This window comes from Malania oleifera, chromosome 9 (genome assembly GCF_029873635.1).
Source record: "Malania oleifera isolate guangnan ecotype guangnan chromosome 9, ASM2987363v1, whole genome shotgun sequence".
NCBI lineage: Eukaryota > Viridiplantae > Streptophyta > Magnoliopsida > Santalales > Ximeniaceae > Malania > Malania oleifera.
Window position 1 is genome coordinate 26993908 of NC_080425.1, and position 20088 is coordinate 27013995.

General features: G+C 36.0%; 2 protein-coding genes across 2 annotated transcripts in view; one reads left to right on the top strand and one right to left on the bottom strand.

The window, feature by feature from the left end:
• Positions 1 to 421: 421 nt before the first annotated feature.
• Positions 422 to 1937, top strand: LOC131163398 (uncharacterized). Its single transcript, XM_058119990.1, has 2 exons — positions 422 to 691; positions 1590 to 1937. The coding sequence occupies exons 1-2, from the start codon at positions 422 to 424 to the stop codon at positions 1935 to 1937; spliced, it is 618 nt and encodes a 205-aa protein (XP_057975973.1).
• Positions 1938 to 4838: 2901 nt separating this feature from the next.
• Positions 4839 to 20088, bottom strand: part of LOC131163985 (probable protein S-acyltransferase 23) — a 40642-nt gene continuing 25392 nt past the window's right edge. The window contains exons 9-14 of the mRNA XM_058120852.1: positions 9005 to 9062; positions 8156 to 8233; positions 7916 to 8014; positions 6200 to 6278; positions 5960 to 6108; positions 4839 to 5230 (exon numbers count right to left, since the gene is read on the bottom strand). Of these exons, the coding sequence (XP_057976835.1) occupies positions 5042 to 5230; positions 5960 to 6108; positions 6200 to 6278; positions 7916 to 8014; positions 8156 to 8233; positions 9005 to 9062 (652 nt within the window). The 3' untranslated portion in view covers positions 4839 to 5041. The remainder of the gene's footprint in view (positions 5231 to 5959; positions 6109 to 6199; positions 6279 to 7915; positions 8015 to 8155; positions 8234 to 9004; positions 9063 to 20088) is intronic.

Genomic DNA, 20088 nt, shown 5'->3' on the forward strand with positions numbered 1-20088 from the left:
GGTAAGACTGAATCTTAAACTGAGACTAAGGATGTTAAGTCGATTGGTGGTAAAAGGATATTTTACGATTCTTAGTTAGATAAATGTACTAGTTATGTTATGAAGTTAGGATCCTCGAACTACTTTATTCTATTTCCAGGGAAATTTTGGTAAACCCCTTGACGGTATTTGTTTTTTAGCAGAGGGACTAAAACTTGAGATGTTAATTGGTTGGGTAGGTCATAATTTTTGTGGATTCAAGGTTTGTTCCTTAAAATGGCTTGGGGCATATAAGAAGGAGGATAGTTAAGGTTTTGAGACTAAGTGGTGTGTTAAGATTTACCTTGGAAATGTGGATATTTAATTGTTTTCTTAGTAAGAAAATTGTATCAGTCACGTTAAGGTATCGGAAATCTAAGATTGTTTCGGTTCTATTTTTAGGATGGATCCCAGAAATAACAACACAAATGCTGAAAGTAGTGGCAACGTGGGGGCTTCCAGCATAGATGGCAGTGACCTTGAACAGGTGCTACGTAGTGCAAGCCAACAGGTCATGACAGGGATTGTGTGGAACTATAGGGGACAGAACTGCCCACCTGCTGACCCGAGCTACACTATCGAGCAATTTACCTACATGAATCCCCTGACTTTTACGGAGGGAGCCGATCAAATCATTGCAAAGGAATGGATCCAAGAGATGAAGAGTATATTGGTAAGTCTTTACTGTGCAGACGAGTAGAAAGTTTTGTATGCAATTTTTAAAATAACTGGGGAGGCCAAACGTTGATGGATGTCGATGAAACTACTTGACGAACAAAGGTCAGAACTAGCAACTCTGACATGAAACCGTTTTAAGGAAATTTTCTATGATCGATACATTCACTCTTCTACCAGAGATGCTCAGGCGAAGGAGTTTATGAACCTGAACCAAAGGAAGAGGTCCATGCGTCCTGAATTTCAGGCAAGTACCAGTCAGGGGCCTTGGAGAAGATATGGTGGCAGTAGAGGCCAGAGACAGGGAATGGGAGATCAGACTAAACAAGGTAATCTATCACGCCCTCCTTGTCCTAGGTGTTACAAGAGGCATTTAGGGGAATGCCGAATTAGGAGGGTGATCTATCATCAGTGGTAAAGTCGGACACATGGCACGTGACTGACGTGCGCTGCCCAATAATATGTATGCTTCTAGACAATTCCGAGGAAACAACCAAGCACCCCAAGGTAGCTAGTAGAGAAACACCGCCTAGGCGCGAGTGTATTCGCTTACACCAAAAAAGGCGGAGACTGTAGGTAACGTGCTAATAGGTATTATAGTTATTATTTCAGTTAAAGCTATTGTTTTGTGTAATTTAAAAGCAATATGTTTGTTTATTTCTTGGAAGTTTATCAGACTGTGTAAGATGGAAATTTAATTGTTAGACACCAAATTATTTGTAACCACACTAACAAGAATAATGGTAAAATGTAAAAAGGTACTTAAAGATTATCCAGTGGATATCAGGAAAAGATATTGCCCGCTGATCTTGTAAGTGCTTGATATACACAGGTATATTATGATCTTGGCAGTGGACTGACTAACTACCAATTATGTCAGTATTGACTGTTATCAGAAAGAGGTAGTATTCAAACCTCCAGAAGAGCAAGAGTACAGGTTTGTGGGGACAAGTGTGCGTACCCCACCACCAATATTATCAGTAATCCAAGCGAGGAGGTTGCTACAGGAGGGATGTCAAGGATACCTGGTTTGTGTAAAGGAAGCATTAGAAGGGGAGTTGAGGTTAAAGGATATCCTGATAGTGAGAGATTTTCCTGATGTATTTTTGGAAGATTTGTCGGGACTGCCTCCTGATTGTGAAATGAAATTTGCTATTGATCTGTCTCCGGAAACAGCGTTGATTTCTAAAGCGCCGTACAGAAAGGCACCAGCGGAATTAAAAGAGTTGAAAGAACGGCTATAGGAATTGTTAGACAAGGGGTTTATCAGGCTCAACATATCACCCTAGGGAGTGCCGGTATTGTTTGTGAAAAAGAAAGATGGGTCGACAGAGAAATTAATAAAGTGACAATTAAGAATAAATACTCACTCCCCGGCATTGATGATTTGGTTGATCAGCTTCAGGGGACACATACTTTCTCTAAGATTAATCTTAGATCTGAGTACCATCAAGTGAAGGTCAAAGCTGGGAACATTCTAAAGACAACGTTCTGGACTTGGTATGATCATTTTGAGTTCCTGGTTATGCCGTTTAGACTAACGAATGTTCATACCGCATTCATGGATCTAATGAACAGGATTTTTCATCAGTACCTTGATCAGTTTGTTGGTTGTCTCATCTTGCACATCTAGCGCTTCAATTTCCTCAATATTAATTAGCATGCTAAGAAATCACTTACCAATGCTTCATGCAATCTCAAAATACAAAGACAACTGAATTCAAGAAACATTTAATCAAGCTCTTATATCAATTGTTATGGTTCAAACACTTCATACTTTTTGAAAAGCCATGTAGCACTTGCTAAACAACTCTTACTTCACTAGTTAATTGAAAGTATACTACATTCCATCACAAGAACACATTCACCACCATCAAATGAGATGTAAACATAAGTACTTAGCAATCATGTAAGAAAATGAGAATCATGTCGTAAACTATAGAGCAGTGCAATTTATCACTAGCACCTTCATATATAACATGTGTTTACCAAGGGAGACCACTAGGCTAAGGAAGTTTACAATAAATAGTGAGTGTTACAATGATAAATATTCACCTTCCCCTAAATAGTTGTCAATGTTATCCTATGTGTGGTACGAGGAAACATCAAGCTGACTGAGAAATCATACTCCCATCTTACACAAAAGCATTGGCACACTCAGTGATAGTACTATTTACATGATACTTATACCATGCATACAAGATAAGTAATCACAAGCAAGTATAATGTTCAAAGAAAGCTTGGTTCATGACACTATTGGATGCATGTGGTAAACTGAGGTTTGGGGAGTGGGAGACTTTATTTTTGGGTCAATATTTTACTTTTAATTTGTTTTACTTAATTGGGCAATTGTATGAATATGTTTATTATTGTATCAACACTAATGAGGGCATGTACTGGTCCTACGTACAAATACACTACTTTTCCCTTCAAGACTAATGTTCAAATTAGTATTGGTTAGAGACCATACTCCTATTAAAAAAAAAAAAAAAAAAAGGAAGAAGAAGAAGATAAAAGACTCCTAACTAAAAATTTTGAAATCATTCTTCAAACACCTTTGAGAGAGTGTCAACCACCATGGACATTTACCTGTTTATTTTAGTTGTTTCCAATGTATCATTTTTCGAATTAGGTGCTTTTAATTTTTATTTTTCAAATATCAATTACTATTTCTGCTCTTTACAATTCTCAATGAGAGAGAGAGAGAGAGAGAGAGAGAGAGAGAATCATTAGCTTGAGAGGACTAGGATAATGGGTTTTGAGCACTCTAGCTCCCAAAACCTAATAAAACAAAGTCAAGCTCCTTCACTTCTCCGGGTGTTAAAGATTGATGAAAAAATTTGCAATCTTTCTTAGCATCTGCATGGAAACTAATACTTTAGGAAAGATCAGATTGGGTTTTTGAAAGAAGCACGCAAGATCATCCAAACCACCTCAAACTTTACTAGGTTTTGAGTTGTATAAATAGAAGCAGCAGGATGGTATTCTAGTTGGTACGAGTAAAATACAGATGCAACAAATCTTGGGAAAGTAGAACAAGATTAGGAGCTATCATATGCAAACAATGAATGAAAAATTATGTCTACAATTTCTAAACAGGTGAAAAATAAATCGGCTCCTCAGTGATCTTTTGGAATTGTGCAAGTTGATTAAAATTTGATAACCATGAGCAACTCAAGTAAAATGCCGCTCACAACTTTTATAAATGTTTGCTAATGAAACATTGTTTTTTTTTTCAATTTTCAATAGTTATGAGTATGAAAGTATATCCAACAAATCCTGCTACTGTTCTCATATAGAAATCTGAAAATTATTTTGAACTATAATATTGAAGCTCAAAATTTTGCAAAAATATATGTAACTATACAAATAAAAATGCAATTATGTCTCAATTAATACAAGTTATAACCTAATTTCTATTTTGTTTTAAATTTGCACAGCCACATGCACTCCACTAGTTTTCTTTAAAGAAAAACAAATTATATTAAATGGTTGATAGGTAACAGTCAAAGCCAATAGGAAAAGAACAGATAATATCAGAGTTCAGTCAAGTGAAAATAATTGCCCAATTTTGAGGTTACCTAGCATAAGAATGGATGAAAGGGAAGAATGAGAGCGAGCTCAAAATTAACCAAAACAATGGTTAAGAATTGCAGACAGTCACTGCCCTCATGACATATAACTAACTGATTTATTAGGAATTGCAGGCAGGAGCAAGGAGGGTCTACCAGATTGGCAAAGCTTATAGAATGACCAACCCTTCCAGTTATGTGGTGCCTGGGAAGACGACGTCACTCAAGCCAGAGAAGAATACATATCAAGATTAAAAGCTGCTTACTTAAAAGAAAGGATCTTGAGAAGACTAGTTTAGCTATGGTCAAATCTCCGACAAACCCTAATTCAGAGGGAGCACAGAGCCAATTTGGACGACAGGGTGATTGACTGCAGGACCAACTATAGCCAAACTCGAGTCTCAAAACTCCTTTTAAGGCCTCATATGATCGCTCAGTCCCCCACCCCAATCTTAGCTATAACCTCGTGCATATGAAGTGGTAAAGGTTCTAAGACAATGCAAATACATGATGTAAGAACAGGTTCAGCTCTCTCTCTCTCTCTCTCGCACAGAGGATACTGAGTTGAACAAATGCAGAAATTATAATTTTATTTTATTTGATGCTATTTGAATTGTACAACCATAACAAATTAAACTTGGACTCATCAGATAATGTTTGAATCTTTCAAGAAGATGGGATCTATGCTGGAACACTGTTGGGATTTTCAGTACAATGGAATGATACCAGCAAACAACTCCAGGATTCAAAATTAAACCATACAGCAGATGATAGTTCTAACTGGCTACCTGCTGTAATGGAGGCCAAGCAATTTCATCATCATTTGTGTAGCCTTGAATGAGAAAATCTGCACAATTCTTTCGGCATCCATGGTTATAAGGATTACGAAACTGCCCATCTGGACCGCGAAGATATCCATAACGAATGGCATTGGCCATTTCATTTGTGGTTATATTTCGAGCTATCTGCAATAAAAACATGCAAAAGCACATAGGAGACTGACTTGAACACTGCTATCACTGCCATCAAGAGATCCATGTGTGCGTGTGAAATTTATTTTTCATCTTATTTATGAGATCAAACTCATAAAATCATTAAAGCATCTAATTTTCTGTAAAAGCATAACCAGGTAATAAAATGATTTTTTTATTTTTTTTTTTATCATTTCAATCTAGGCTCAGCATGTATTTCTTTCCTGTATAAAATGGAGAACATGCATATTAATTTATTTTTCACGTCAGGAATTTGAACACTAATCTACACTGACTGGAAAAAAAAATCATGGATTCAAAACACAGCTATAATAGGGGAAAAAAATATTCTTCGGCAAAGCAATTACTTGGTTATGCTTTATCATTAAATGAGGGTAATCATGGAATTAAGCAAATTGCCAGTACAACAATAGACACCTCATGTTTGATAATTAAAGGGAAAATAATCTGAAGAAAATGTTTTCACCATATTAAACAAAAAAAAACAAAAAAACAAAACAAAAAATCAGATGCACAGATGCCAATTTACCAACCAAATGAGTGCTCAATTTGGACTTCACACAATGCAACCAGAGGATTTAGTAGAATTCACCAAATGATCAAGGCCACCTAATGATCAAGGCCTCAATCATTTTATTGAATCCCTTAAAGTCAACAAACTATAACCATGTGTAATTTAATAGCAAGAATTTATTCAAATACCTGCGAGGCCTGTGCAGCGGTCAAAATTGTAGCAACAGTCAAGATAATAATGTCTACAACCAAAAAGGCAACAACACCAGGGAACTGAACTACCACATGATAAATCCATGATTCTTCAGCTGAAAATGCTAGTAGAGCTGTCCAGATTCCTGCCATAGTAGATTAGGTTGATATTTAATCCAAAAATGAATAAGTAACAATATAAGGTCGATGGAAGCTTAATTTTCAGCAGCAACATACTTTGAATTGCTACGACTGCAGCAACAGATGATGTGAGAGTTCCCATACAAATAAAAATAAAGAAGTCCCATTTGTTTCTCTGCAAGATAAATAATTTGATGATTAACAAAGAAACAAATGAGTTAAAAGAAAGTGCCTAATTTCAACAACAGAATGACATGCAGCATTTCATTTTTTTCATTCAATATATTACAGAAAATTTATCAAGTTGAGACAAGCCATAGATTTCCTAAACAATCAACAAAATAAGAAACAATACTACTGAAGTACAGACAATAATTTAGCAGCAATAATGCCTGTAAGTGGCAACAGGCCTCTCCAATGGACAGGGGAGTAATAATGTTGTAAATAACTCCTCAGTTAACAACTTAACATCGTCATGTTCATTTCCTTAAGCAGTGTAGTGACATTTGCATAGACATGGAGCTAAGGCATCCTCATAGACAGAGCTAAGGCATTGTCAAAGCCAAGCATTAGTACCCAAAGAAAACTTTCATATCCATGCTCAAACAGTTAAACCATAAATTTATATATTAGAGAGAGAGAGAGAGAGAGAGAGAGAGAGAGAGAGAAGATAATGTGAACTCCATAACCTCCAACAGAACACAAAGTGCCTGTCATTCTTGGTCTAACACTTCCATGCAAACTGAATGCAAAAGAATAGATAAAATCCCTAGCTTTGAAAATTCTAGCACTCTAGACCAAGTCCCTTCATTTGGAAATTTATACATGCATTAGATTTTTAAGGAATCAGTGACGGTATGAATAGATTAATCAAAAGCACTGCAGAGGCTGTATCAATGAAGTGGTTGGAATGGCAAAACTACAGTTGAGGTGATTGTAATAGTGACGCCAGCAATAGTGGTATGATGCCGAGGTGGCTTGAGATGGTGAGTCTGTGAGGATTATACTGGTTTTAAAGCCAGAGTGGCAGTGGTATCAATGAAATAATGCGACAGTCATGGTTTTCATAATAATAACGGTGTCAATGTAGACATCATGGTGGTGATTGTGCCGGAAAGGTGGTGATTAGGATGATGTTGCAGGACAGGTGGTGGCGATGATGGTTATGATGGTGCTGGAAAACTGGTGTTAGTAATATGGCAGTGGTAAAAGGTCAGTGGAATTTGGTAAAGCGTTGGAATGGCGGTGCCAGTGACAGATGTGTGATGGCGGCAGTGATCATGGTGGAGGTGATGGTCAAGCTGAGGTACAGTTTGGTGGTGACAGAAACACTGGTGGTACAAGGAGATAAGGTTGTGCAATCCCGTCAGATTTTGAAATTCAACCTTCTTGGAGGATATGATGTCCTCAAATATCCTAACTCTGTGTTGGGGCATGTAGAAGTTAAGATAAGGGAGGGACAGCTCAGATAGTTTGAGCATCTGCAACATAGGCCAAATTGTTGAAATTTGTCCAAACCCAAATCCAAGGTCTGAAATCCATAGTTCCATACTCTCAAATGCAACAAAAGAATTTTTTTAATCTTCCTTGGAAAATTACTTATAAGTCATTTAAAATCACACCAGGCTGTTGAATCCAATGACAAATTCCGCATCCAAATGCAACCATAAACAAATTGTAGAACATCTATCGATTAACAAGACTAGCAATTGCATCCACATTGTTAGCTCTATATTTGTAACTGATTTTAAGAGAAATTGAACTTCTTCCACTTAGAAAAGGCTGAAAGTTGAGTGTAGTATAACTTCTCACCTTCCCTACACAATTAGAGATCCAAGGGCAGTGATGGTCAAACTGTTCCACACAATGCTTACACACAGGGCAGTGCTTCGAACGAACAGGTCTAATTATCTGAAAGAAAGAAATAATGCATGCATAATTTACTTAAGACAGCATTTGTAAGTACAAAGTGCATCAATAAGGAACGTGCACAGAATTGACTTAGTTATGATAAATGGCCTTTCAGAAGAAAAAGGTTATAGTGCAAAAAACCTTGCAGGTAGGGCAGAGTTGAGACCAATTTCCCACCCAAACAGAGGAATTATTCAGGTCAATATTCAACAAAGGATCCTGCAAAATTTCAGATCAGTGCTCAACTAAGTATCAAAAAGGTTCACACAGACATCCACTCTGTATGAATCAATGAGTTTAAACAAAAGATTTGGAAAAAACAAAAAAAAAAAAAACAAACAAACATAACAACAACAGCAACAAAGGATTTAGGAATGAACTAAAAGTGCAAGAAGTTCATCAATATAAACATCAAAAAAAGGTCGCTAAACACATCAACACAACTTAACAAAGTCAAATCAAGAAAAGCTACATCTTCTTTCATCAAGTCAAAAGCAGAATTCATCAACAGGATCATATAGAACAACAGTCTAGTAGAACCTCCACAATTACAAGGATATAAAGGAAAATAAAATAACAATAAATAAGTTGGTAAGATAACTCTCCTCCCCCCTTCTAAATCTCTAACATTCTTTGCCTCCCAAATAATCCACAAAAAGATAGCAAATGGATTTAGCAACAAAGCACAACAAATTTACAGCGGCAATTTTTTCAAACAAAGACAACCCTTCCCCACAACAAAAAACAACAACAAAGATGGCAAAAAGAAATGCACAAAAGCAGGGGAAATATGGATTATAATAACTTAAGTACAAAGAATGCTCCAAATAAACTTATTTTTTCCCCTTGTTTAAATCCTCTTCATCAACAAATGGAAGGTCACAGGCACCACAAAATATGAAACAAAACAATTAAGCAGTGACATTTTTTCTTTTTGAAAACATGGCTGTAAAAATGGTCATTACACTTAAAATAAAAGACATTGCATACCTCTGTATCTGTTCGATTAACTAAACCTCTCGACGTTTTTATATAACCAGGATCTTTACTGCAAGAAATTGATATATATATTATGATTCTAACTTTTAGAGAACCACTAATACTATTAGAGCAAATACTATTAGAGAACCACTAATAACCAAGTAGAGACATGGACATCGTTTTAAATGCTTGCATGTTCAAAGCATTTCCCATCCACATGATAAAGAACTTTCACGAAAGCAATGCAATCACTACTCTCTTCTTTCACTTCATTAAAAATAAATAAATAAATAAAGCACAAGAAGAGATAGAAGAAAACACCTAATAGCCTAGTTGCTGGAGCCTCCTGCAGCCCAAAGGCATGGACATAATTTGAAATGCTTGCATGTTCAAAGCATTTCCCATCCACATGATAAAGAAAATGTATGAAATCAATGCAATCACAAATTTCTTCTTTCACTTCATTTATTAAAAAGAAAAATAAAACAATGGCAATTATGAAAAAATTCCTTAAAAACCCAAAACCTCTCTTACAAACCATTAGACCAAAAAGCAACTCTAAAACCTCATTCGTGAGGAATGAAACCATTTGAGCATATAATCTGCTCAGATTGTTTTTCCTTGCCCATTTCTATGTTTTTTTTCATTCACATAAATCTGCTAAGCTCGTCTCACTGTCAATTCTTCTGACAGTAGATTTCTACAAAAGGTGACAGATTCCACAAAGGGCAATATAGAACAGGCAATTCTGCAAATTGCATAACTCACCATGGTTGACAACAGGAAATAGAAAACATCATTTTAAAAGAGCTTCTGATATGACAAATCACAATTTTTATAAAAAAAAAAATTAATAAACCAATGGATCATTTCTTTGAAATTTAAAATTAACATAAAAAAAGAAGGAATCATGCACGCGACACATGTATAATAACAAAATAATGTAATAGTTGTGTCAATAGCATGATGCTTATTAAAAGGTAGAACAATCAGAACAATTGAATCACAGAATAAAAAAGCAGTGAAGGCATGCTGGCATAATAAGAGAAGAAAAACATTGCAATTAACAAAATTGATGGACAGCAATTTTTTGGTTCCAGATTTTTCATTGCCACTCAAATTGAGGAGAATTTTTTTATTTAAATAAGAAAACTTCTACTATATTAACAAAAAAAAAAAAATTTAAATGAAACATAAAAAAGCACAAACTGAAAATAAACTATATTTACCAAAGAAATATTTGGAAGAAAGCAGATTAACAACAACAAAAAAATTTCCCTGGAAGGAGCAATACCAAGTGTCACCAATTTTGTTAATTTGTTGTACAAGAATGGTGTGGGTATGGAGGATGTTTCGAAAGTGAGATTTTTACTGCGAGGAGATTGCAAAGGAAGACAGGAATGGCAAGCAAACCTCCCTTGGAAGCCTATCTAGAAACACAAGGGCCCTATCAGGTTTGCTTTCTTTACCCAGCAAGCAGCTTGGGAGATTGAAAAGAGCAGGAAAATCCCAGATGCTTTATGTAAAAATGCAGCTGTGAAGGTAAATCACCTTCTTCTCTACTGTAAGTGAGCTGGGGAGACGTAGGGAAGTGGCTCTCTCAATGTTGGGTCTATCCTGGGTGGTGACAGATGGGAACTGTATGCTGGGTTGGGCAAAGAGTTTTGAAAGGTGAAGGCGTACGGCCAGGCATTTAACTGCTGCTAAGGCAAGGTGCAAGCCTTGAGCATTGAGGCATAAGCCATTTGAGAATTTAATTTTATATGTCAAAAATATAAAAACAAATTACATATACCAAAACTAATTATTAAAATAAATTATAAATTTTGTTGTCAAAATTTTAGAACAAAAAAATAGTTTAGGAAAAAAATCCAAGTCTAAACACATAAACCAGCCAGATGCCCTTAGAATCTAGTGAGACAGCCGTGTGCATTTACACCCAGTAAAAATGAAACATGGGCCCAAAAAAAGGGTGGGGGAGCATCTCACCTGCTTGACTGAGAGAATCACACCTGAGAAAGTCACTGGAGAGAGAGAGAGAGAGAGAGAGAGAGAGAGAGAGAGAGAAGATCGGTTCTGCTGGAGAAAGAAGGCAGTGTCGGAGGACCAGTCTTGCAGGAGAAGATCAAGAGCTTTGTCAAAGAGAAGCTGCTTCATTGAGGGCGATGCTTCATCAAAGGAGATGCTTTGTGGAAGAGTGGCTGTGGAGCTTGCACGAACAAAGGGCATTTGTGCCCTAATTTGCTGTTTTTCATTTTTCATATATTTTTAATATCTTAGAAAACAAGTCGATGAGGGACCAAAAAGCACACACCTTAAACTCTGAGGTGCGGAAAGTGCAAAAGCTTGGTTGAGGCATACACCCATGACCCAGCTTCAAAAGGCTTACGTATTTAGGGAGTTTTGCATTTCAAAATATGCCTTAGGCATATTTACCTGAAAACGCATTGAGACTTGTTTTCAAGAACACCTTTTTAGACACTGATTGGGCACAAAGACACGCACAGAGGAGAAATTTTGGTATCTTAATCCCTCTTATAATTTTTTAGGCTGATTAGAGGGAAATAAAATGAACATCCGAGGGAGAGGAAGTATTCTCCTCTAGGCTCAAAGATATGGTTAAATAGATTACACCCCTAATATATTGGGGATGTGTTACATAAATTTCTAGTCCACTATTTTTGGGTTATAAATGTGTTTCATACATGAGTTGGCACCCCTTGGTGACCTAAGTAATACATTGTGCTTTTCTGGCAATCATTTAAAATAAAAATCAGCAACAACATCATAAAACAGCACAAAACAGATGGAACAAAGGTAATATATTAAATTTTGTACAAAGAATGACACGGAAGCCAGTACACAGAACTATAAAAAGGCCAGGCAAGCCTAATATCAATTTAAGATAATCTAAAACATGAAAAGAGATCATAAAAGGAGTAACTTGAGAAGAATCTCCTTAATCCTTTCTTTTTTTTTCTTTTTTTTTTTTTTGATAGATAAAAGCCATGCACCAAACACCACAACCCCCATGCCCTAAAATATCCTCACATTCAAGGAAAAGTTTTGTCCTCAATAAGAAACTCAACCAAAAAAAACGTCACTTTTTTCCAATTATTTTGAACTTCTTACACCCACCAAGGGCATCACCAATGAATAAGATCCTCCATCCAAGTTCTACAGCTTAATTAACCAATTCCTCACTAGTGTGTGTGATGCCAATTTGGCAACAATCTATTACTCATCAAATGGCTCCTCATTAAGAACTTAGTCTTTAGACTCTTTACATTCACCCCATAAAAAATAGACAAAAAGACAGCAGCAAAACAGGAAAGAAAAAAAAAAAAACAACAACAACAAAAATAAGGCCAATTCCGAAGGAATGCAAGTAACCACACAAAGACTATAGGACAGCTTCACTGAAAAGATTGTAATGGATTTACTTCTCCAAATCACTACACACTATTAATTTCTATTAATAGAGGTAGCAGAAAGCTTCATGAGATAGGAAGGATTTAGTTGCCCTTAAATTGTTGGAAGAAATTGCCCATGATCGATTGATCGTGTAAATTGGTGGAAAAGGATTTGTGTAGCCGACCCCACCTAGTGGAACTTAAGGCTTGGTTTGTTTTTTGTAGAGATGGCATAAGTTTTTATATGATAATATGAATGATTTAAATTCCTAATCACGAGATGTCAAAATCATTTACCCAAAATAATTCTATTCCCTAAAGCAAAAGCCTTATGCCAACACTTTGGCAAGCCAGCTGAATTCCAACCTTGTAGATGACATCTAAATTCATCCCCAAGCACCACTCTCCCTTTCCCATTTTGCTTACTGTATAGCCATTGATATAGGAATTTGAAAGGGCAACAAAAGTAAGATGGAGACTTGTCAAAGTGCACCTAATAGGAGAAACATTCTTTCCTTTGATAAATATAACCTCATGCACCGACTTAGCCTTTACCTTATATGATAGATACTCAACAGCTTGGGGCAAGTTTATAATATCACCAGCAGCTCTCCAACTTCACCAATTCTAAAGATGTTATATGGTAATACGGCATCTCTCAAACAAAACCAAGTAATATCAATCCACAATACAATTTGCAAGATCTAAATCATGGTACGATTAAAAGAGTCTATGATCAAAGCATTTAGTGATCAAAAATACTGTTTTTTTCTCCATTTACCCCACCCAGTTTGCAAAATAATATAAAAAATGATGTATTAAAACCTAATAGAATATAGAAACAACATTGAGAAGAGGGTCAAGATACACCAAACCAAAAAGAATAAGTTGTACTCTTATATAGTTCATTCTACCAGGATTCTGAAGGTGGACAAAAAAGTGTGCTTCTGAAATAAATGCCCACCCTCTTGTTGTCGATTAAGGGGAAAAACTTTGCAAGATTACATCTTAGCTTCTGACTAAGACACCTTAATAAGCCAAACTTCGGCATACCATAATCCAGAATAAGCAACGTACCATATACCACTACCTGCTCATGTTGTGTGCTTGTGTAGAATAATAGCTAAGATTCCAGGTAAAATAACTTATCAAACACACAATGCCCCGAGTTTTAATCCTCAGCTGCTAACCAAATAAAGCAAGTTCTGCAAAAGGAAAGCATTTCAGAAGCAGTAAATAAGGCAGACACCCCTTTCTACACAACATGCAATGTACAAATTAGAAGTCGTATTCAATGGCAAATGTTTGTACAAGTACGCTTGTTTGGCGCCATGTCGTGTTGTATAAGCTAAGTATTCTTGATCCTAAACCCCCAAAACAAAATCCCACAGGGCCCAGCTCAAAACCAAAGAAGAAAAGAAAAGAAAAACAAAATCATGACACCAATTGGAAATACTAATATTATTTTTAGATACTAAGCTTGCTCCATGTTTTGTAATCAATATTTCCCAATGTTTACAAACAAATAATTCTTTTGCAAGCTTTCCTCATAACTTAGTAAATAATATATTTAATTTTGTTTTCTTTGGTCCAAAGAGTGCTTTGTTATATTACATATAAATAATTTTGTGCATAGTCTTCTAGGTTGGAAAAAAAAAAAAAAAAAAAGGCAAGCCGAAGAGACATAAATTCATAATAGGAGTTTAGTAAGGCAAAGTTAGATGCTAGAATTTAAAGGCATGAAATCATTAAATTGTTCAAACAAGAGTTCAAGGATAATGACTCGTGATAGCTCAGCTATATTAATTAGGATCATTTGTCCAAGGAGATAATTACGAGCCCGTGTAAATGGAGAGGGAGGGTTGAGGCACAAGTCTTTTGAGAATTTTATTTTTTAAGATAAAAATATGCAAATAAATTACATATGTTTAAAAATAAATAAACAAAAATTCAAATATATTTTCTAAAATACTTTTTAACCATTCAAAAAATACTCAATTGAATTCATGCCAAGAGATAGTTATAACATTTTAAAGATCAAATTATTTTCATGATTTAAGATGCAACTCTCAATTATTTTGGAAAGGTTGAGACTGAGATTCAAGAGTTTCAACATCAACCTATATTAGGACGTTCCCTTCCATTTAAACACACCATTAAAGTTTTCTTATCAAATCTAACTTGGGATTCACACACCCAAAATGCATAAGCCTCAACTAAAAGGCACAAAAGAGGTACCTTTTGCACAGATGTTGTTGACTTTTTGAGTCCAATCCCTGTTTTGATTATGACAAACCACAATATCTCATCTGTGTGCTAAGTGTATGAATTGGTTCATTTTTCTAAGCACGGATGACAGATGAGACATGGAGACCGAGAAGCACTTAAATGCGCACACCATTCGGCGCATTCCATGGAATTGCAAAGGAGCAATGCATGAAGATTTTTTTTAATTTTCTCAAGTTGTATTATAATAGTAATTAGGGTTTAATTGTGCATGCATGCTTACATGATTTAAAATTGAAGCTCTCACAAAATTACCAAGACCTTAGATTGACTTTAGGGTACATAAACTTTTCATGAAAACATTTTTCCAAAACAAGTTTCTTCAAAAAACCCCTTCATGCTTCTTCTATCGCATTAATGAGCACTTTTCTCTATCAAACACTTTTTATCTTAAAAAGTGTCCAACATGAAAGTTGTGGAATTTTCTCTTAGCTTTCTATTGATACCAAGCACGTTCAATTTGGAGTTGTATATAAAAAGTTACGTCCAAAATACTGAAAGATGTCCGCAGCAGAAAAATTCTCTTCATGTTTCTTTCGTCTCATTGATGAGCGATTTTATCAATCAATAACTCCTTATCTTAAAAAGTGTTCAACATGAAAGTTGTGAGATTTTCTCTTAGCTTTCTGTTGATACCAAGAACGTCAAATTTTGAGCTGTATAGAAAAAGTTACATCCGAAAAACTGAAGGGCATCCACGCAGAAAGCGCCCCAACAGTCGAAAAATGGCTAGTTTTCAAATTAAATTATATTTTAATACCCTAACGGCCATAAAAAGGCTAGTTTTGGTTTTTTCCTATAAATACAAGCCTAAAGCACTTGAAAAAAGTTGGAGAAAGGGATTGGAAGCATACTTCATTATTCTTTGATTCCCAAATATATTTTTATACTCCATTTTGAAGATCAAGGTCATACTTCTCCTACTCTTCATTTTCAAATCTCTTTGGAGAAATTTTTTAATTATCTTTGCAAGGCTTAAGCATATATCACTCATATATATTGCTTAAAATCTTTCTTGCCCATTGAAGATCAAAGTTTATTTTCCTCCTACTCTTTATTTTCAAATCTCTTTGGAGAAAAATTTTTGGGTTATACAAGCAAGGCTTGAGCTTATATTCATATTTATATATTTTGCTTGAGAGCCTTCTTGCATTCAAAAGGTCAATCTTGTACAAAATATTTCTCCCACTCTTTATTTTTCAAATATATTTTTTTGGAGAAAATATTTTGAGGTATTTTCTAAAGGCTTGAGCATTTAAATACATTCATATATATATTGCTTGAAAGTCTTCATTCATTTGATTTTATCAAAGGTCAAATTTGAAGAAAATCATTTTCCATACTCTTGGTTTAATTGCAAAATATTTTTTGAGAGAATTCTTTAACTCTACCGAGCTTCATTTATAAATCATTTGAGAGTGCATTTAGTACTTCAAATTGTACACATAAGCTTTTGAGAAGCATCTGGCTGTACACAAAAAATATTTTTATATCATTCGTATTGGCAGCTCAAAAGGTGAACCGTGGAGAGGTAACTACGTCTCGTGTGGAAGCAGCAGATTGTAAAGGGAAGCTTCGCCCTGTGAAGAAGCGGATGTAAAAGGAAGCTTTGCCCTGTGAAGAAGCGGATTGTAATGAGAAGTTCCACCCGGTTTTAAGGAGCGAATAGTAGAATCCTTGGGTGGTTTGCCCAAGGCGAGGACGTAGGCGGGATTTTCCGAACCTCGTTAAAAATTTTGTGTTCGTACTCTCTCTTCCCTACACTATTTTACTTCAGCGCTTGCATGCTTTCATTTATGCTATTGTGATTATTGTGCTTGCTTAAATATTGTTAGCATTTAAATTATTATTGCTTTGAGATTGCTAGTAAGACCCTAGATTTTGAAATACTGATTGTGTTTAAATTAGGATACCTGACCTAGGAATTTTTTATACCCAATTCACCCTCCTCTCTTGGGAATGCACCATAACTCTCAAATGTGCAAGCCTTGGTGTGGGGGTGCGATGCAGGTCATGACGCAAGGTCATGCATCGTCAACCATTAATCCTCTGCGTTCTGGGGACAATAGGCAATTGGTTCTAATGATGCTAGGGTTTCTCTAGAAATTGGTCATGTGAAGAACACAGAGCAAAATGGGCCAGGTCGTACAAAGAATGAGGATGTGAGTCCAAGGGGAAGGGTGCGGCATAGTAGTCAAAAGCACACATGAGGCCGCGCATAAGGGCAATGAGGATAGCACCTCACCAAGGTTGAGGCAAGGTGACCTTCAAGAGGCGTAGTGAGGCTCAAGGCACAGTGAGTCGCACCTTAAGAAAGAAAACTAGCATGACAGAGCTAGCAAAAGAGACACTAGCCCAGCATCACCAAGGTTGAGGCGAGGCGACCTTCAAGAGGCACACTAAAGCATAGTGAGGCTCAAGGCACAGTACGTCACACCTAAAGAAAGAAAACTAGCATGACAGACCTTGAGATATCGAGCCAAAGCTAGCAAAAGAGACATTAGCCCTAGCCAGAGTCTTCTATCAGATCTTCATGATCTTCTTATCACTTTTTCTTCTTCGAAACTGAGCCTCAGGGCTCAGTATTTTGCTGCTGCTGCCCTGCTCTTGACCAGTTATATATTAAATTGCATTAAACCACTAAGTTAATATTATATAATATGTAATTAATTAATTGTGTAGACTGTAGTATTGTAGCTTAATGCAAGCTAATATATACATTTTTTACTGAATTTAGCTGTTGTTTTGTTTGGAAATACAGCATACAAACTATACATTTCCTGAATTTAATTTATTTATCAATTTAAGTTTATTTCTAAAAATATAGTACACGCTTCTTTTACATTTAGGATAACAGGGCTCAAATCTTTAATGGATTCCGAAAACTCTAGCTCTGCAAAGAAAGAACCTACACGGATGTATGCACATTTGGAAGATCAAAAAGATTGAAATAATTCAACTTGCAATTTTTGTGGCAAAGTCACCAAGGGAGGAATATTTCGGGCTAAACAACATATTTCTGGAGGATTTCGAAATGTAAAAGAATGCTCTAAATGCCCTGCTCATGTTCGCGAGGAGATTAGGGAGTATATGTTGAAGAACGATACAGAGGAGTAAAATGAATCATTGCTTGACTTTGATGACATAGATCATAATGCTAAAGATGAAGAGGATGAAGTTCAGGAAATTGAACCTCGTGGCAAGAGAGTGTATTAGTAATGGAAGTTGAAGTTCATACCAATCCACCTTGAAGAAACCAAAACAAAATGAGCCTATAAACTTGTTTGTTAATCCTGATCCAAAGAGAGCAGTCCAAGCCAAGAAAGAAGGGAAGATAAAGTAAACATCAATAAATGAGGAGTGCAAAAAAGAATTAAAACAAAAGGCAATGACGGATTTTGCTAGGTGGATGTATGATGCCGGAATACCATTTAATGTTGTACGTTTGGACAGCTTTGCAGAGGTACTTGAATCGATTGGGCAGTATGGTCCTAGAATAAAGCTACTTAGCTATCATGAAGTGAGAGTTCCTTTCCTAAAAAAGGAAGTTGGTCGAACAAAAGAGTTGATGAAGGTCCATAAGGAGGAATGGGCAAAATATGGATGCTCAATTATGTCCGATGGTTGAAGGGATTTAGTCGCTAATAAGATATAATAAACTTCTTAGTGAACTCTCCAAGGGGATCAGTGTTCATCAAGTCTATTGATGCTTCTAATATTGTCAAGAATGCAGATGGAATGTAGATGGTGGAGGAAATTATAGAACCAAATGTGATTCAAGTAGTGACTGATAATGCCTCAAACTATGTTGCAGCAGGTAAGAAATTATTTCTAGAACTACATTCTATAATGTATATATTATTTATTTTAATATTTTAATGACTTCACTCCTTGATTTTTGAATAAGGGGGTTGTTGGAAGCAAAGAGGCCACATTTATATTGGATACCGTGTGCTACTCATTGCCTCGACTTAATATTGGAGGATATTGGGAAGATGTCTACAATTCATACAACTTTGCAAAGGGAAATATTTTTGAATAGTTATATTTATAACTGTGTTGCTGTGGGGAATTTGATGAGGCAATTCACTAGAGCAATGGGGTTACTAAGGCCAGCAGTTACAAGATTTGCAACTGCCTTCATCACTCTGTTCAATACACCTTCAAAAGAAAAACTTCAAGAAAATGTTTACTTCTAAAGATTGGAATACTAGTAAATGAGAAAAGGAGGTAGGTGCCTAGCTGGCAAAGAATACTACTAAATGGGCGAAGGAGGTAGCTGTAAAAAGAGCAGCTAGTATTGTTTTGATGCCTACCTTTTGGAGTATCATTGTCTATTGTCTTATATTGACAGGCCCACTTGTCCATGTACTCCATTTGGTTGATTTTGGGAAAAGAAACCTGCAGGCTGCAATGGGATATATTTATGAAGCGATGGATACAGCTAAAGAAGCCATAGCTAAGGCTTTAAGTGAGAGAGAGGATAAATTCAAGGAGGCATTCAAAATTATTGATACGAGTTGGGGATGCCAACTCCATCAACCTTTGCATGCAGCTTCACACTACTTGACCCTTGAATTTTACCATTCAAACCCTCACATTTTGCAAGATGAAGAAATCATGGCGGGTTTGTACAAATGCATTACAAGGTTGGTGCCAACCCATGAATTGCAAGATAAAGTTTTACATGAGTTGGAAAATTACACTAGCACTAGTGGCCTCTTTAGAATTGATTTGACACTAAGACAAAGGAAGATAAAAGCACCAAGTAAAGTGGCAGTTTTACCACCTCTTTCTATCTAAAATTATTTTTGCTATTTAACTAGTAGGTGTTCATTTGAAATTTATTCAGTAACAGCACAATGGTGAATATCATTTGGATCATTGGTCCAAACTTAAAAAAGTTTGCAGTGAAAATCCTTCGCCTCACATGTAGCATTACCAGCTGCAAAAGATATTGGAGCATATTCCAACATGTAAATCATTTGGATATCATGGATTAAAGAATGTGCCCTGCTAGTCTACTACTTAGAATCATTATTTACTATATTACTTCAAATTTCTTTCAGCTTCATAACAAAAGGAGAAATAGACTAGCCGAGCAATGCTTTAATGATTTGGTATTTTTGAAATATAATTGAACTTTGCGGCATCGATATAACCAGTGTGACACCATTGATCCCATCCTTGTAAAGGACAACATTGATGATAGTAATCAGTGGTTGATTTGTAGGATGGAGGATGGATGGCGATTCCAATGAGGATGATGAACTTGTGTTTGAAAATGATTTTTTGACATGGGGTTCTGTTGCCAGAGCTGCTGGAGTAAATAACCCCCAGCATTGCACTAGATCAAGAATAAGTACAAATATGCCATCATCTTCAAGAGGAAGA